This window comes from Chroicocephalus ridibundus, chromosome 7 (assembly GCF_963924245.1).
Source record: "Chroicocephalus ridibundus chromosome 7, bChrRid1.1, whole genome shotgun sequence".
Lineage (NCBI taxonomy): Eukaryota > Metazoa > Chordata > Aves > Charadriiformes > Laridae > Chroicocephalus > Chroicocephalus ridibundus.
The window spans coordinates 30,767,130-30,783,895 of record NC_086290.1 but is presented as its reverse complement, the minus strand read 5'-3'; the positions used below and the strand labels follow the sequence as shown (position 1 = coordinate 30,783,895).

Sequence of the window (16,766 nt, the reverse complement as noted above, 5' to 3'; positions counted from 1 at the left end):
ATTTATTTATTTATTTATTTTAACATCTGAGTTATATAGCTTGAAAAACAGTTGTAATGAAAATGCTGACACAGTTTTAACTATAGTGCATCAATATGAGCATGCTGCTATAATAGGTTTTTGTGATCTCAAGAGACTATGTTAAATCATTTATAATTAAAGTAATTGTATTGTGACGAAGAAAGGTTCATGGTATAGTGCATATTTTTATAAATGCTATACAACCAAATCTGAACGGTGGCCTGAAAAAAATGCAAGGCATGACCAAGCAAGCAATTTTTTTTTACTTTTCTTGTCTGATATGTCATTAAAGAAGGGCCCATGCAGAGAAATCCAATTGGGGAAAAAAAAACACCCAACAACAAACCCAAACAAAAAACCCCATGCACGACCCAAAACCAACCCCCACACCCACAAACCCAACCCAACACCACAAAAACCAGTCAACCCCCTAGCTCCCAAACCTTTACTATTACATAATTCTACAGAGAGTCTAGTTTACCATTCAGAGAATAAAACCAGAGGCAATTAAAAGGACATACATGAACAAAGGGGTTGGTACTGTCTTATATGTAACTTAGACTAGTAAATATTTCGGTAATGGAAGACAGTGTCATAGACTCAAGTGCCCATTTTCTTTTAAGCATTTCTTTTCCTTATAGTGAAATAGTATTTTAAGAGAGCCACAACTGAAATTCTTTCATTAATAAACTCCTCGAGCAACGCAGAAAATAGCTTACCGTCCACTCAAAGATGAAAAAAAGGGCACTACGTGTATTCCCAAGGGTCCACCTTCCCCAGAAATCTCCACCGTTTTTGTCATTTCACTAAAAAAAAAAAAAAGAAAGCACAGGGAAAACACATCTCATATGTGACTTCACAGAACTCTCTATGCTAAAAACAAATTCCTGATTGATCAGACAGAAGAAATGACAGAAAAAACATTAGACTCAGAGCACACATACATAAAAGTACAATGAAATGTAAAATGGCTATCAAATTCTTTAATTTTGTTTAGATTAGGATTTGTGTACTTTGAAAGGGAAAGACACCAACTACTGGACATTTTCCTAAATCAATCCCTAAGTAAATTAACCAGAATATTAAAGAATAAGCTTTTAAGTCAGGAGAGACTTCATTGTAAAAAAAAAAAAAAAAGTTATTCTATTCTACGTGTTCTTAATTTAAGCTTCACATGAGCTGCTTCAGTCAATTTCCCCACGGGGACACATTATAAACATGAAGATCACACATTAAGGACATCAAGCCAATAAGCAAATTAGTCAAATTATATTTAAATATCCTTATTTCTGCCCTCAGTTGCATGCAAACTCACTGACAAACAAAGAACAAAACAGACTCTAATGAAAAGTGCAACTCAGCTCATTTTATCAGGAAGTTCTCCTCCTCAAACACCATTATCAAAACCCTCTTTATTATCTCTGACAGATTTTTGCTGTTTCATGGCTATGTGCTGTTTCATTTCCTATTGAGTATTTTACACTGCCAGCCTTACAGTGACCTGAACTCTATTCTCGGTGATCATAATTTGAAAAGGAAAGTACTTGAATTGGCTAGAACGTCAAAGTGGGGGGAAAAAAAAAGAAAGAGAGAAATGAGTAAGGTCTGTATTCTAGCTGATCATGTTCCTACTTTCTGTGCTAGTCTACATCTTCTGTAGCACTTCCACCCTTCAAGTCGTACCGAACACCATCGACACTCAGCATTAGTGCCAGTGGACTTCTATTGGGTATTTCCATTTATATTAGAACAATATATTCAAGCTATAAGAAGCTCTATGCTTGCATGCTAATCCTATAGTGTTTACAGAACACGTAAAACTGAACCAAACGGCCACTTTATATACTGCCATGAGTTAAAGACTCAGTCTAACTGATGCAAGTGCAGGCTGCTGTTGAGAAAGAGACTTCTGACCTTTCTCCAAAAACCATACAACAGATCTAGAGGATGCCCGTTTGCAAGATGAGAAAAATGACCAAGCCCCCAAATGATTTTTTTCCTAGTACAACAACTTCCTCTGGAATGAGTCGCCCGATCTCACTGACCCATGGTCTTATGATCATTTGATTTGATGCAAGAAGAAATGCACAGGTATAAGGGAGGAATCCGTGACCACCCCTGAAGTGAAAACACACAGTTACATCAGATCAGATGCCACATAAAAACACACGGCACAGCTAAGCGCTCTCTCAAGGAGGACAAGTACTGCAAATGATCTTACACAAATTCTGGCATTGCTTCCTAATAATGCAGGAACATTTATTAATTTTTTTTGTTACGAACCTTTACCCAGTTGCATAACGATTAATCAGAAGCAAGTTGCCTTAGATACAATAATTCTTAGCTTGGTCAGCTAAATATGGAAGAAGACTGTGAAATAAGTTACATCGTTTTCTTTTGGTTTTGGAGTTTGTGGGGCTGGGTGGTGTTTGTTTGTTGGGAGTTTTGGGGAGGGGTTTTTGTGGAAATTATTCTTCCAGAAAAGCTGACACTGCAATGAATTTATATTCCAGAAAAAAGAAATGGACAGACCCTGAACAACAAACCCCGCTGATCCCAACATAACAGATTTGCATGTTACCGTATTTATAACACACACATATGATCAACAGGGATTTCTATTTGCTGATTTTTTTTTCCTGTACTCCCCTCTCTTCATGAATCAAACAGGGAAATCCTGACAAAATCTTCCTGTAGGTATTTTTAGAAAACATTTTTCCTAATGAAATTGGTCAGAAAAGTTAATCAGGGTGGTTACGAAAAACTCAAACATGCATGCATAGGAAATTAACTCTTCTTTCAGTTCCATCTTCTACTTCCTCCAATTCTCTTAACAGACAAAAAAAAAATAAATTAGAGGGCTACTTTTATTGTCTTTTGAACTTCTACAGAATCAAAACATATGAGCAAATAAGTAGCCATATCCTATAGATCCAGAAAATAACTGAAACTAGTGAATGGGCTTTCATACGTACAGGGAAAATTTAATAAGTTACAGTTGTCCCCAGATAACCCCGTGCTGCTCAAGTACCCCAGGGAAGAGTTGTCTTCCCAAGTAACTGTAAAATAGAGCAGGAATTTTTTTCAGGGCTATCACAATAGACAGGTTAGCTGTCATATTAAATGAATGCACTTACAGTTATAAGTAGGCTCAAAGCCAAAGAAAACATACAAGTTTATTTTTAAATCTAACATGAAAGCTACACACTATGAAAAATAGATTTCTTTGTGAGAACAACAGCCAACACGTATGTTGTGTATTACTTTTAAAAACATTGTGCTACATCCTAGAAGTTACAGATGTACTAAAGCACTAAATATTTATACTAAGAGCTCACTCTATACAAAGTACTTTAGAATCATATTTTTAATCAAAAATCTATGAGTCAGAATGACTTTTCATTCTCAAACAAATGTGATTCTTACTTACATCTGAGAAGAAAACTGCCCTTCACAACACCATTAACAGATCTTTGAGGCCATTCTTTTTATATTATACCTATGAAAGCCTGACAGTTAAAAAATTAAAAGTAGGATATCTGGGATTTGGGGGGGTTTTTTTGCTTTAGGAACCTCAAAGACTCAGAAAAACTTGACATCCTTCATTCATGCTATCCATCTTCCAGCAAGTTTAATCTGCCCACAAGAACAGCTGAATTCCAGCAGCGTACTTTTCCACACTGGCTTACTGTTTACACTATACTGGAGACAGTATTCGGCAACAGGGCAAGGGGGAATGAGATCCTAAACAGGATGAGCTTTAAAAATACTAATAACTAAACTCGACAGGCACAAGGGACACCAACGTGCCGGGACTCTTTAATTTGACAGTCAAGTTAAAAAACTGGAGGAAGGGGGTGGGAGAATGCAGGATGGCTTTCCGCTGCTAGTTGATAGCTGTGGTATTGACAACAGAGAGGATAATTTATGGATTTTCTGCAATATTCAACATGTTTTAAAAACAAACAAACAAACACCCAAAACAGGAAAAAAATAATTCTAAAAGTCAGTAATCTAGTAGCGGCCTATTCCTATTTTATATCTCCCCTATACATCTTAAATACATTTTGCAGTAAAAGAAAAAATTAGTCTGGCCTACCAAGTCAGTATGAAAGACCTGGAGTCCAACTGCTAGCTGGGGGGGAGAGGCTGGGAGCATCGGTCAGCGATGCCCAAAGGGTGCCTCAGTGTGCCACACTGCTAGTATCTCCTGCATGCTCTTCAAGGAGCAGACAGAGCTCTGACAGAGCTCCTACCTCAGAAAATACTGTCCTCGCTGAGTTTGCAATCCCATTTCTATGGAATATGTACAGATATGTTCTTAGAGCAATCTAAATAAGTGAACTTTTAAAAAGTATTTATGTCAGTGACATTTATCTGAACTGCAGGGCTCCCCACAACTAGAAACATGGCACTCCAGCTTCTTCAAATGCATGCCGGCATCTCCCTTCCCACCGCTGCAGTAGAGGTGCTTCAGAGGCCTCAGTGAAGAGAGGGAGAAGACCTGCCTAGCATGACCTGATTGTGGCATCCAAGACCACATTCAGTGTTGTACTATTGATTTTTAACCTGAAGAAGCTGTCATTATTTACTATTTAAATTCTTCATTGCTTGATGTTTATTGATTTCTGCCAGATTCTTTACAGTCTATCACATTTGTCAGGAAGGCTCGCCATGCATATTTTTAAAAATGGTGATGAGTACAGCTTAGCAAAGACAGAGATAGAGAAGATGTACACATTTGTGTAGTGAGCATGCTCAGCAGTCCATTTGTAGCACGGAACGCAAAATTTAAATGGAGTGCTGCACATTGAGTGGTGAATCAGTCTGATCTTCGGATTGGCAGTCCCCTTGCTGTTGAATACTATAGCTCCCTCTCCTGAAAACTGTATCAAGAATTAGCAGTTTGTCAGTTATGCCATGGGAAAAGATCTGTTTGCCAAAAGCTTCTCTACAAACTATCCAAGAATACTACAGAACCAATCTCAACCACTGAGCACACAGATGCTTAAAAGGGACCTCTCTCCAGAAATAAACATTTTTGGAGTTTTGCAGCAGGACTTGGTTCGCTAAAGCGCTTTGACCTTCCCAAATTACAAATGCTAGGAGAACCTTGGTAGGATTTCTCTTGGAGAATGCAGTAGATGCGGCCTAAAGCAAATTAATTGTTTTGCAACATACTGAAGACAGTACCTTGGAAAAAGCTGCTTTCTGCATGGGTTACCGGGCAAAACTTGTCATCATGTATCTGTCACAAGAACATACTGCCTGAGTAAACACAGATCAAGTATTTATCATTCCAATGGCATATTCTTTTGCCATTTTAGTCTTATTCAACACTTGCATGTAAGTCTTTAACCCAGGCACAATATAACGAAGCAAAAACCTTTGAATACATCATTGAATTCCTCATATGTTTTTAAGAAAAGGTACAGATTAGTAAATTACTGTATCTGAAAAAAATCTCTTAGCGCAGGATGTCAATATTTCCCTTGCAAACAGAAAAGCACAGCTGATATTCTGACATGCTTTGTGGTGTTTTTATTGACCACAGCCAAGTAAAAGGCAAAAGAAATGAGACACAGATGCAGAGAGCTCACAGATGAAGGTACTGGGCTACACCTCATTGCTTGTTCTTCACTTGCACCTCCAGCCCCACCGACCAATGCTGCCATTCCAGGGGAGGAGAGCATCCATGAACAAGGGGTGCTGACATCTGGAGGAGAGCACAGGCCTACAAGTTACTAAAGGGAATTCTAAAGAGGAAGCACGCCCAGATTTATCCAAATAAAGAGGGTGATGACTCTGTCCGTGTATTTCTTTCACATCTTAAAACAGTACTGTTGCTGATGATGAAGTATTTGTAGCCATTCTTCCAGACAGGCTTCCAGAGTACCCAGCTCAACTAAAGCTGCCAGCACATTTCCCACCCACCTCCTACCCCTTTTCCACATTTTTCCTTCCATCTTTTAAACTAGATGCTCAAAGCACTGATGAAAATGTCTTGAAAGCCCTGAAGAAGAAACTGAAGCTCAAGAGGTTAAAGAGTGTGAATACACTCAACAACGAAAATCTGAGCAGTATCTAAACAGGGATGGAGAGCACCCTGCAAGGAGAGAAGAAAGCAACTGAACCTGCAGAGTCAAGACGGAACTTTGCAGGCACAGTTAAGGAAACTGCTCACTCTGCTTTAGAAGAGATGGGCACATTTCAGCTGCTCCGTTCTACACAAAACTAAACAAACTATCCACAAGCTTAAATATTTACTACGAAATGCTGTCAGAATCTTCCAGTTTCAGATTAGAAGAGGTAACCAATGCTCCTAACTAAAATGCTCCTACTAAAAAAAAGTAAAGATGCTACTGTAATCCAGATTTTTTTCCCTGCTAAAATTAGTTAGTTCTCATGAGGTTAACTGTGTAAAGGTTTAGAGAGAAACCAGACAAGCTGCAGGCACCAGGTTTTTGTGCCTTTTTTTCTTTAAATCAAGTTGTTCCACTTCTGCGTTGTTAGACTAATGAAAGACACAGAAGGTTAAAAAAAAAGTTAAATACGGAGAAGGAAAAAACACTGCAGTTACGCTTTAATTATGTATCTATAGTGCTTAAACCAAGGAACTGACCCTGACCTCTGCTAGAAAGAAGTGGGAAGACAGCAAAACAGAATATAATGAAAACACGTAATGAATTATCCATGCATAAATTACCCTTTGAGTTCCAACTAATCCACTGCTATTAAGCTAAACATCCACTTCCAAGCAGACTCGTGTTTACTCTTCCTTAACACAGTCATTTTTACTAAGAAAAGAAAAGCAAGGTTTTCAAAAACAGTATTACTCTGTATAGTGTGCTAAGGGATTCAATATTAAAGGTTGTGACAAACTTCTACCTGACTTCTGTAGAGTATCAAGATGCTGCTGTTACCTTAAAAATCTTTCAACCCTAGTCCAGAACATGAAAGGAAGCAAGGAAAACCACCAGATTTTATACACTGATGGCATTAGCTTGGCTTCCCTTATTCTGAACATCATCTTTACTAGCAAATCCAAAATAAGAAATCCACCTTCAGAAATTACAAGAAGATTGCCATTAGTCCTGTCCTTATTTATTCCATTAAAAAGCATGCCAACATCCCAATGTTTCAAATCTCTCTTCCAGCAAAGTTCAAGTCTCAAAAGGTTAAATTTAAATTTTCAGACTCCTGAGTGATACAGTCCTGAAAAGTTTCCCAGTGCTTTTACAGTGAAATGTTTTAAGGGAATCCAGGCAAAGAAACTTCCTTCCTATTAGCTTCTGAATGGAGGAGCTAAAAATCCTTCCCACTGCCACTCATTTCATTTACTCAACATGCAACTAATTTTACCTACTTAAATCAGTTCACTTATTTTCCTGAAATGGAACAGTTTTCCTACTTGAGTGAGGAATATAAAACAAGCCAAGTCTGAAGCCTTTAACTTCAACTGACCAGGCTTCACAATCATAAAATATTAATCATGGTTGTTTTTTTTTCTCCTTCCCTCTGAAATACCCATTATTGGCTGGAGTTAGAGAAGGGACACTGACCTCTTCCAGGTTAGTGCTCAGATAATTTTCGTAGGTGACTAGCTGCTATTTTGCTTAAGTGCTATAGGTCATAATGATTATCAAACTCAGTGACAGGAAGGAATATTTTTCTAGTGAAAGCAGCAGGAACAATCGTGGTTTTCTTCTTTATTCATAGCACGGAGTAGCCTTAAAATTTAAATTCTTTGACTTCTGAAATTCTGGTGGATTTCACAGAAATACCAACTAACTTTGTTTTACAACATAATGGGTTCTGAAGTCCTCTAAGTTCACTGTTTGAAGAAATTGGAATTGATTACAAATACTTGAATATAATCTACAATTTTGAGGAAAAAACTCTTATACTGCCCATCTCCACACTTACTGGCAAAAGAGTGTTTTTAAAACTCTCCTCAGGACACAGGAAGCACAAGTAAGGTATATTTGGTAATTATTTTACTGTGAATCTGCATTTAAAGAAACACTACTCCTTTCTCTTTGTTTTGGTGTTGGTTTGTTTTGGGGGTTTTTTTGGACAACGTTTCTCCTTAATGCATTAGTCTCAATCCAGACTAAGACAATTCATTTTATCTCCAAAAAAATTACAACCAATGCAGAAAGGTTCTTGGAAATACCTTGTTCTGGCCAGTTTTCCCTCTGTTCCCTGTCTGTTCAACACTCTGATGCTCAGGGATCAGCTGAGTGGGCCTCAATCTATATTCTTTATCACTTTTCCTTGCATCCTCCTCCACCAACACAGTTTGCAGGATTCAACAAAAAAACTGAGAGATCTACCGAAATCTAGGCTTGAATTATCCACTGTTTTGTGACATGCCAGAAGAGAGCTGGTCATTGCAGAAAACTGAATACCTCTGAAAAGTATCATAGAGGTCTTTCTCATTGTCAACGTTTCCAATAGCCACCAAAATCAGGTTATGAAGATGAAAAGCAAATGAGTACCACAACCACCTTCTGAAGAATCTCAAATGCAAACAATAACTTGTTTAGCTTGATAAACAATAATGTGCTCTGAGAAAATTCCTAAGAGGACTCAGATGCTCTAAAACACCCTAGTAAAAGCATAAGGACATCAGCAAATATGAGCATAGCATGCACAGAGTTTGATTAATCCCCATGACAAATTAACGGATCAAGAGACAAATAAGTGCATGTATTTGGTGATGCATAATAATTACCTCAGGTGAAACAAGCTGTAGAAGTCTATAGCAACATTCCATAAAGAGAAAATAAGCATTAGCAACCAAACTGACGAAATTCTATACCTGCATGATGAACGCTAATCAGCTAGTGTGTAACTTAGAGGCCTGGCAGGTGCAGAGAAAGCTGGAAGAGCACTCAGTTCCTTTTCGGAATGAGACCATTCTAAAAATATATATCAGTACCAGCAGGCAAGAGAAAAAACTACAAAATGGCATACAAAGTAGGTGACAAGGAGGCCTCCAAGAGGGAGGAAAGAAGCAAACAAACAGATGAGTTGAAAAGCACAACCTTACCAAGACAAAAAAAATCTCTCATAGAAGAAATGAAATGATGACTCAAAGAACGAGAAAAACTAAGAAATTAACTCTCTTGCATGGAAAAGACTAATTTTTGACATGCTCTAAAAGGAAAGGTGATCCTTCTATCAAAATCCTGGCATGGCCCAGAACACCACCAAGGTTAGAGTCCCTGCTCTTGCAAACTTCCCCACAGGCTTTGGGTATACAACTTCAGGCCTCTTTCCCAGACCCCAGGTAGGTAAAATGGGAATATTAACACTTGGTTTTTCTCAGGTGTTTATAAGGATAAATGCTCTAAGATTAAGGCATGCAGATACTGTTTATTTTATGGTTTTTATTTTATACTGTTTTGACACACAACTATAAGCTGCAAAATTACAGCAAATTATTATTTGCTATCATCAAAATCGAAACAAATTAATTTTAGACATTTTACCTGTCATGCAGAAGTTTGCCATATAACACTTCTTAATTTTATTATACAACGTGCTATGATACCACTACAGTTCTGCAACAAACACAACACACTGGACAAAAGCTTAATTCCTTTGCCTGCACAAAAAGGTGACTGCAGCACAACCTGAATAACCAGTCAAAACTGAAATTTAAGCTTATGGTGGGACAGGAGAATAGCAGCATGGAAACATTTTGCTCTAAATTTGCCAGGTCAAATCCTCTATTACCACCACGGAGGATCTGACTGACCTACTTTGTGACACTGTATTTGGAGCCTGACTTGTTCATTTTGGTGTAACAAATGTAACCTGCAAAATTTTTTTTTTCATTTCATTTCAGACACTTAGAAATTTCCCTGTGATTTCAGGAACAATAAACCCTGAAGCTCATTATTAAATCTCTTAAGAACACCTAGTTTCCTCTTGTTTCAACTATGCAGCTGAGGTGACATTTTAACTGAAAAAGATCATTTTAGGATTATATGGTTCAGTTGACTGGTTACTTATTGATATATATATATACACACACTACCTAATATATACTAATATAGATATATATACTACCTGATATTGATATACTACCTAAGAACACCCTCTACCTTAAGATATTAAATATCTGCAGGACTGAGTAGAAAGCAAAAACGCTGACTATACAATGGTAGCATATTTCCCCCTTAGCCACATATTTCACCACCACCACCACAATAAAATGCTTGATATTCATCAACAAGGGTAAAAGACTGTCACGCACAAATATGTGCTTCAGTATATGAATTGAGTGCGTTTTTAGGATGGGAAAGGGACAAGAAGGAAGAGATCGTGATGATGATGAACACAATGCAGATTCGCAGGTGCAGCTGGAATGAGAAGTCAGTCTTGTCTTGCATGTTGATAAACCACACTTGAGTCAGCACCAAACAGAAGATTTTCCTACCTGGCAGGGAGCCGGGCCCTCTGAGCCAACAAAAGTTCTGTGGGTCCAGTAAGGTTCATCTCCCCATCCTGAAAGGATACCTGGGAAGCACCCTGTTGAGAGATTTCAAAGCACATTTTCAATCTATGTATATATTGATGCATGTAGAACAATGGCTGTATTTATATTTTTGAGTGAGTATTTGGAAGAGAAAGCAAACCATAAGTAACATCATCTCACTGACAGTGAGGGCTGAGGGACCCATTCTGTATGTGGCATGTACATAACATGGCGTTCTGAGAAACAGGAGGGTATCTCACGTCCTGCTCCTCACACCGGCGTCCCACTGTGCTTCCCCTGGAGAAGCCTGTGGTACTGTTTCCTTCGCTGCCTATCGAACCCGAATGTCACTCTTTCCCATCCTGAGCCACCTCCTTTCTCACAACGGATTCCACAGACCTTGGATAAACGCAATGGCTTTTTTTTTCCCTGCACTTTCTATCCCTTAGTAGCATTTATCTGGCAAAGACATATTTTCACAGTAACTTCACGGAAGAAAAAATTATGTAACCATTTAGCGAGACAGAGAAACACGGCGCAGGCAGGGACCTGACATTAATGCTAGAGCTCTTGAAAACCATTATTTAACTTAACTTTCCTTTTCTGTTCATTAGACTCTTAACGTTTGCATTTTTTCAATACTGGGAGAGGGAAAGAGGTACCAGTGCGATAAGTCCACTGTCAGCAGGTGATATATTAGCTTTAATGTACTGTACTTCATTGCGACCCTTATGGCAATAATGTAAACAGAGCAAAATTCGTAACACAGACCTTCTTTGGAGAGGTCACTTCTGCCAACTCTGCAACAGGAATATAGCTGGAAGACATAAATCTTCAGCTGTCAACACACTAAGAGAATTCAATCCAGAGCTTGATCTTAACTAGATAAAGCCTAAAGTTAATCATTATTTTTATGTTGTTGCAGTGGTACAGTTTTCCAGTGTATATACTTGCCATATCAAGTTGTCTCAAGGCAAAAGGTAGCAACGTTATAAATTAATTCCAAAGAACAAAGCCAACTAGATAGGTAATTTAATTTTCAATAAAAGCTCTACACTGTGTATTAAAACTTCCAATTTCTCTCAAAAGATGGCTCTACTCAGAAAGATAGCTTTAAAAGTTTGGTGTTTTCAGTCCCTCAAAGATTTGTAGAACTTATTTTCAGGAGGTTGTTTTTCATTTTAAAAAAGAATCGCGACCAGCCCTGCAAGCAAACCTTTGGAATATAAATCAAGCTGGATCCCCTTTTAGTTCACACACCGCTTTTGAACCTATCATATTGGTAGGAATTCTCTTTGTGTGTTAATCAGAGCACAAGCCAGACTTGGCTTCCACTGCAAGACCAATATAGCTCACTGAATGCAAACTTCTGTCACTAATGGAAGAACTATTTTAAAAAACGCATATAGAGTATGTGCCATCTTTTCCAATCACTTTTCACAGTGGAACCACATGTCAAGGAGCAATTCTTGTTATATGAAGCATATTCCATACTAACCTCATAAATCAGGAGCTCAACCTCAAGCAGCAACAGAAATGTGACACTCAGCCTTCATATGCTGACTTCATCTTGAAAAAAGAAAGCGCCTTGGTAGCAACAGATGCCGTAAGCGACAAACCTTTTAACAATAATGCTCCCAACAAAGCTAACCTCCTTTAGCTAACCACTAGTACCACTGGTACTACAAAGATTCTTTTTTTGGAAGGTTGAAAACAGCCAAGCCACGAGCAGATTTTGTGAATTAACTGGACTTTCTTTTCTTCCAGACACTGGCTGCAACACGGTGCTGCTCAGTGCACGACACACAACTTGCTACTCATATCTCAGAACTGTTTTGCTATTTAAAGCCTCCCTTACAGTCTATACAAGTCTGCATAAGCTACGTTATTTCTCTGTTTCTGGGCTTTTGGTTACTGTAGTGTGGTTATGTCCATACTTGTCCTCCATCTCCTCTTCCTTCAGAAACAGATTTCACAGTAAATGACAAAAACTGATGCTCGGAACACAATCTCATGTCATGTTTCTGTTGACCGATTCACAGGTTTTAAACCCCATGGAACCATCTTTTGATCAAAAAGTCTAATCTCACACTGGGAATTAGATTTGTTTAGTGACACAGCACAATATTGGTAAGGGCACGGTTGCACTCCAAGGTAAGTAAGAGGTTCTTACAAGAAAATGGAAACTAACAGCTCTTTTTTCCTGCTAAGGACCAGACCAGCAACAAGTGTCTAGAAGCTGGATAACTGGGTTATTACAGATATTAGGGGTATCAGACCTTCAGAAGAGGTCTTCAAGAACAGATTTAAAAACATGTCACAAATGTTTCAAGGCATGGTCATTCCTGTGACAGAAAATAATCGTCCAGCCTTGTGAGGTGCCTGACAGTCCCACATTTTCATCATTCCACAAGATAAGACTTCTGTGAGGAATTGAAGGATGAAGTTTGGAGTCCGTAACTGCAATTACAGCTGGTTGGGGGTTTTTTTTGCCTTTTTTTTTTTTTTTAAATTTAAGGGTAAAAGCTCCTAAACAAAAGCTACCCTCTCCTGAGCTGGACAGAAGTGTGCCGAGGGACTTCAAAAACGTGGCAGAGGGAAGTTCAGTGTCACAGCCCCATCCTGCACACCACTGCCTGTTATGATTTGACGGCATATAGTGCTCACACATAGCACAGATTAGCACATGCTCAAGACAGTAAACACAAAGCCAGATATACTTAAAGTCTTAACTGATCAAGGAAACATGAACCATAACACTGAAATTATGATTGAGGTCTCTGAGAATAACGTTAGAGCTCCAGTCACGTAACAATCACTACAAACGGACAAATTCCTTTCATACTTCAGCATTTCATTAGAAGCACAGCAAATTTAAACAGACCAGCTCCTGCTCAACTAGCAGAATGATAGCAAACCGACAATGCACAAGTAAAGACACCATTAGAAGGCAATGATCCAATACACACAAAAATTCTCAATCTCTTCTTCATATTTTAAAGACTGATTGTCAGTTTTTCAATACTAGCAGAATTAATGACACTGACTGCCAAAACTTGACTCCAACTCAGCTGACAGTGTAATAGATTTACAGTGACAGTGACAGAATTGCAGTTTTCACTTAGGAAACAGGAATCAAATGCAAAATAGTGTGGTAAAAACAAAAGCCAAGAAAGCACAGGCACCTAAGAAAAATGGAATTTTTAAAAATTTATTTACATAGGGATAATATGAATCAGGGAATTTTTCTTAGTGCTGCAAAAAGCGTGTTCTTCAAATTAGGACTGAAGCAGAAGAGAGGGATGCTATTAAATAATAGTCCTCTGCAAACAACAGTAACCCAAATGCTTGAGAATCTCATATTCGTTATATGACAGCTCTCAAATTAGGTAAATGCGTATGTGTAACTGTAGAAAGAGTGACAGAGTACATACCAGTAACATTTTCTACTCTGTGAACACGCACAGTCTTCTCATTCAACAGTCAGCACGGACATATATTAGCCCCAACAACAAATACGCTGGAATCAGCCATGGGTCTTATTGAGGTTAGGGAGTATGATACATTTTCTGGTTTTTTTTCTTTCATTTTTGAAAATGCTCCTTTCATAAAAAACACAAAACACCCTGGGGGGGTGGGGAAAAGCAATAGTGACACTTTTCGACAGAGACGTGAAAGTATCCGATTCTGGCTAGAAAAAGAGAGAGGAAGAGACAGAATTGACTGAAAACGGTCAAAACAACTGTTTCTGTTTCAAACAAAGGGCGCAGCCCTGAGCAGCTAACAGAGCAGAGGCTGAGGGCCCGGCTATCAACCAGTCCCATTGCTCTGTCTTCACTATCATTGCAACCCAGAAAACCTGGATTTTCATATCTTTAAAAAACTGCACCAGATCTGTTTTCTAACTAAACTCTGGTTATAGTGTAGTTTTGCATTACATTTTAGCTAAAAAGAAATCTTCTGCTGAGGTTCTTCTGCAGCAAAATTTTGCATTCACCCAAGAGTGGACTATAGCACCTAGCCCAGTAAGGCAGCTTTAAAAATATTCATGGGCCACCAGTGGCCATAAAAGGGCCCTAAATCACCTCAATTCTCCCTGATAGGCTCAGAATACTATTCTTAAGACAAGAAGTAAATTTGCAGGTAGTATAAAATTCCAAATATATCACTTTTAGAAAGCTAGATAGGAAAAAACATCCTCTTCTACTTTGAAAAAAAAAAATCTTATTAAACAATATCCAACACGAGACATACCTCAGAACTAGATACATTTAGAGAATAAGAATTCTACATAAACAACTGGAGAAAATCCTGAGTGCAGGGTATAGTTGCAGTATAAAATGATCATTAAAGACTAACAATAAACTTGAAGGAAATGAATAAGAGGTATTAATAGGAAATACACATGGTATCCACTCAAACCAGGACTGAAGCGGTCTGATATACCCAAGGGAAAGTATCTGCATCTGAAACTTTCTTTTAATGACGAAGTTAAAAGTGAAAACGTTAGTCTGAAGTTCCAGTTTACTGTATTGTATTCCCTGAGGACATCGGCTTTTTAAAACAAAGGAAAGGCAACCAAACCCTATAGCAGAAGGTCAGGGAGCAGGGTGGCACGCTGCAGAGCTCGCTCTCCCTGCTTGGCCAACTTAAACCTTCTTCCAAGGAGGTTCAGTGGGAGTTCAGATCCTACCGACATAACAAACAGTCAGATGCAAGGAAACCCGGGGGTGAAAGGATGCTTAGTTTACAAATGCAGGAAATGTCTCATCTACTGCTCTCACAACAGACAACTTTAATTACTGTATTTAAAAATTGAACATTTTTAGCAACACTTCCAGGATCATGTGAGCATTTCTGACAGCCAGAATGAGTTTAAAAAGCCATAGCACTATTTTTAGCTTTAAAAATCAGCACTTTCATAAATATTCCCAAACGAATTAGTCAGTGTTACAAAGTAAAGGTGTTTACCTTTAGTTACAGCAACAAATGCAACAGCTGACACTGCATACAGAAGATGATCCTCAAGACCATACAGCTCAAGGAACACATACAAATGCTCTGTTTTGTTCAGCAATAATATAACCAAGCACAGGTTAAAATATGATAATATTTTACACATATCTTGATGTAACGTCCAACAGTTAGATACAGAGCGGTTTTCAAATTCTGGTCAATCGTACACGACTGTGCCTCAGAAAGGCTTCTCCACGGCTCGCTTTGGTCTGTTGGGACAAAACATAAGCTGTGTGTGTGTGTGCGTTTCTGAAACGGCTAAGAAGCTTCATTTGACTACAATAACCAGTGCCACCCTCTGACTGCAAAAACAAGAACATAGCGAACCACAGGTTTTAAAAACGTTTGAGACTCAAAATCGGTATCTAGATCCCCTCATTTGGCCTTAAATCCACAATGGGCCTAATCAAAGCTGTGGCCCTAAAACCCTACATTAAGAAAACAGTTATTTTATCTTTATTGCTTGCGAAGTACAGAGTCAGGCTATCTCAAGGCTACGGAACACTCTGACAAGTGAAACACATAACAAGCTACCAGTTAGCAGACACCTGTTCTTAAAACACCTTTGCAGAAGAAAAACATTTGTAACTGGGGAAAAGCATTAAAATCAGGGGCTCTGAATAGGTTAAACATTACACATTGTAAAATACCAACTTCCAAAGAGCTACACAAAACTCAAAGTCATTCAAATACTAGATACGAAAACAAAGTTGGTGTCAATATCTGCGTTTCACCTGTTTAGCTAACACCTTTTATTACAATGCTAATACCAGACTACCACCTTGCCTACACAGCTTTATGTAACACCCCAAACCAACTCCTAATCCTGAAATATATTCAAGAATGGTTTACTATTGCAAAAGAAGGCATAACAATGCCACAAAAAATTTCCATATTTTAACATATAACTTTCCTTTTTTCCATCTAAATAAGCATAATGAAGTATCAAACACCCTTTGAAAACCAACAAATCATTGAAAACTGAGTTGCTTAGTATGCTCATAAACATCACAGAGCTTGTCCAAACGCGACAACGTTGATCAACATCCACGTGAGCTGTCATTCTTAAACAAGTGTATTTATAACCACAACTAATTTATCTCAATTAAAAAATTCCTAACCATCTAACATCACCACAGTATAACTATCACCAATATATCAAGAATGGAAACCAATGCAAAGCAAGCTAATAAAATGCTGCTAAACTAAGGAAAAAATATTAGTGTTTGTTACTCCATAT

General features: G+C 38.2%; 1 protein-coding gene across 3 annotated transcripts in view; it reads right to left on the bottom strand.

Annotated features, from left to right (window-relative positions):
• Positions 1–16,766, bottom strand: part of PARD3B (par-3 family cell polarity regulator beta) — a 426,548-nt gene that overhangs the window by 232,151 nt on the left and 177,631 nt on the right. For all 3 annotated transcript variants that reach the window (XM_063341445.1, XM_063341446.1, XM_063341444.1), the window contains exons 5-6: positions 10,472–10,563; positions 741–827 (exon numbers count right to left, since the gene is read on the bottom strand). In XM_063341445.1, coding sequence (XP_063197515.1) covers positions 741–827; positions 10,472–10,563 — 179 coding nt within the window. The remainder of the gene's footprint in view (positions 1–740; positions 828–10,471; positions 10,564–16,766) is intronic.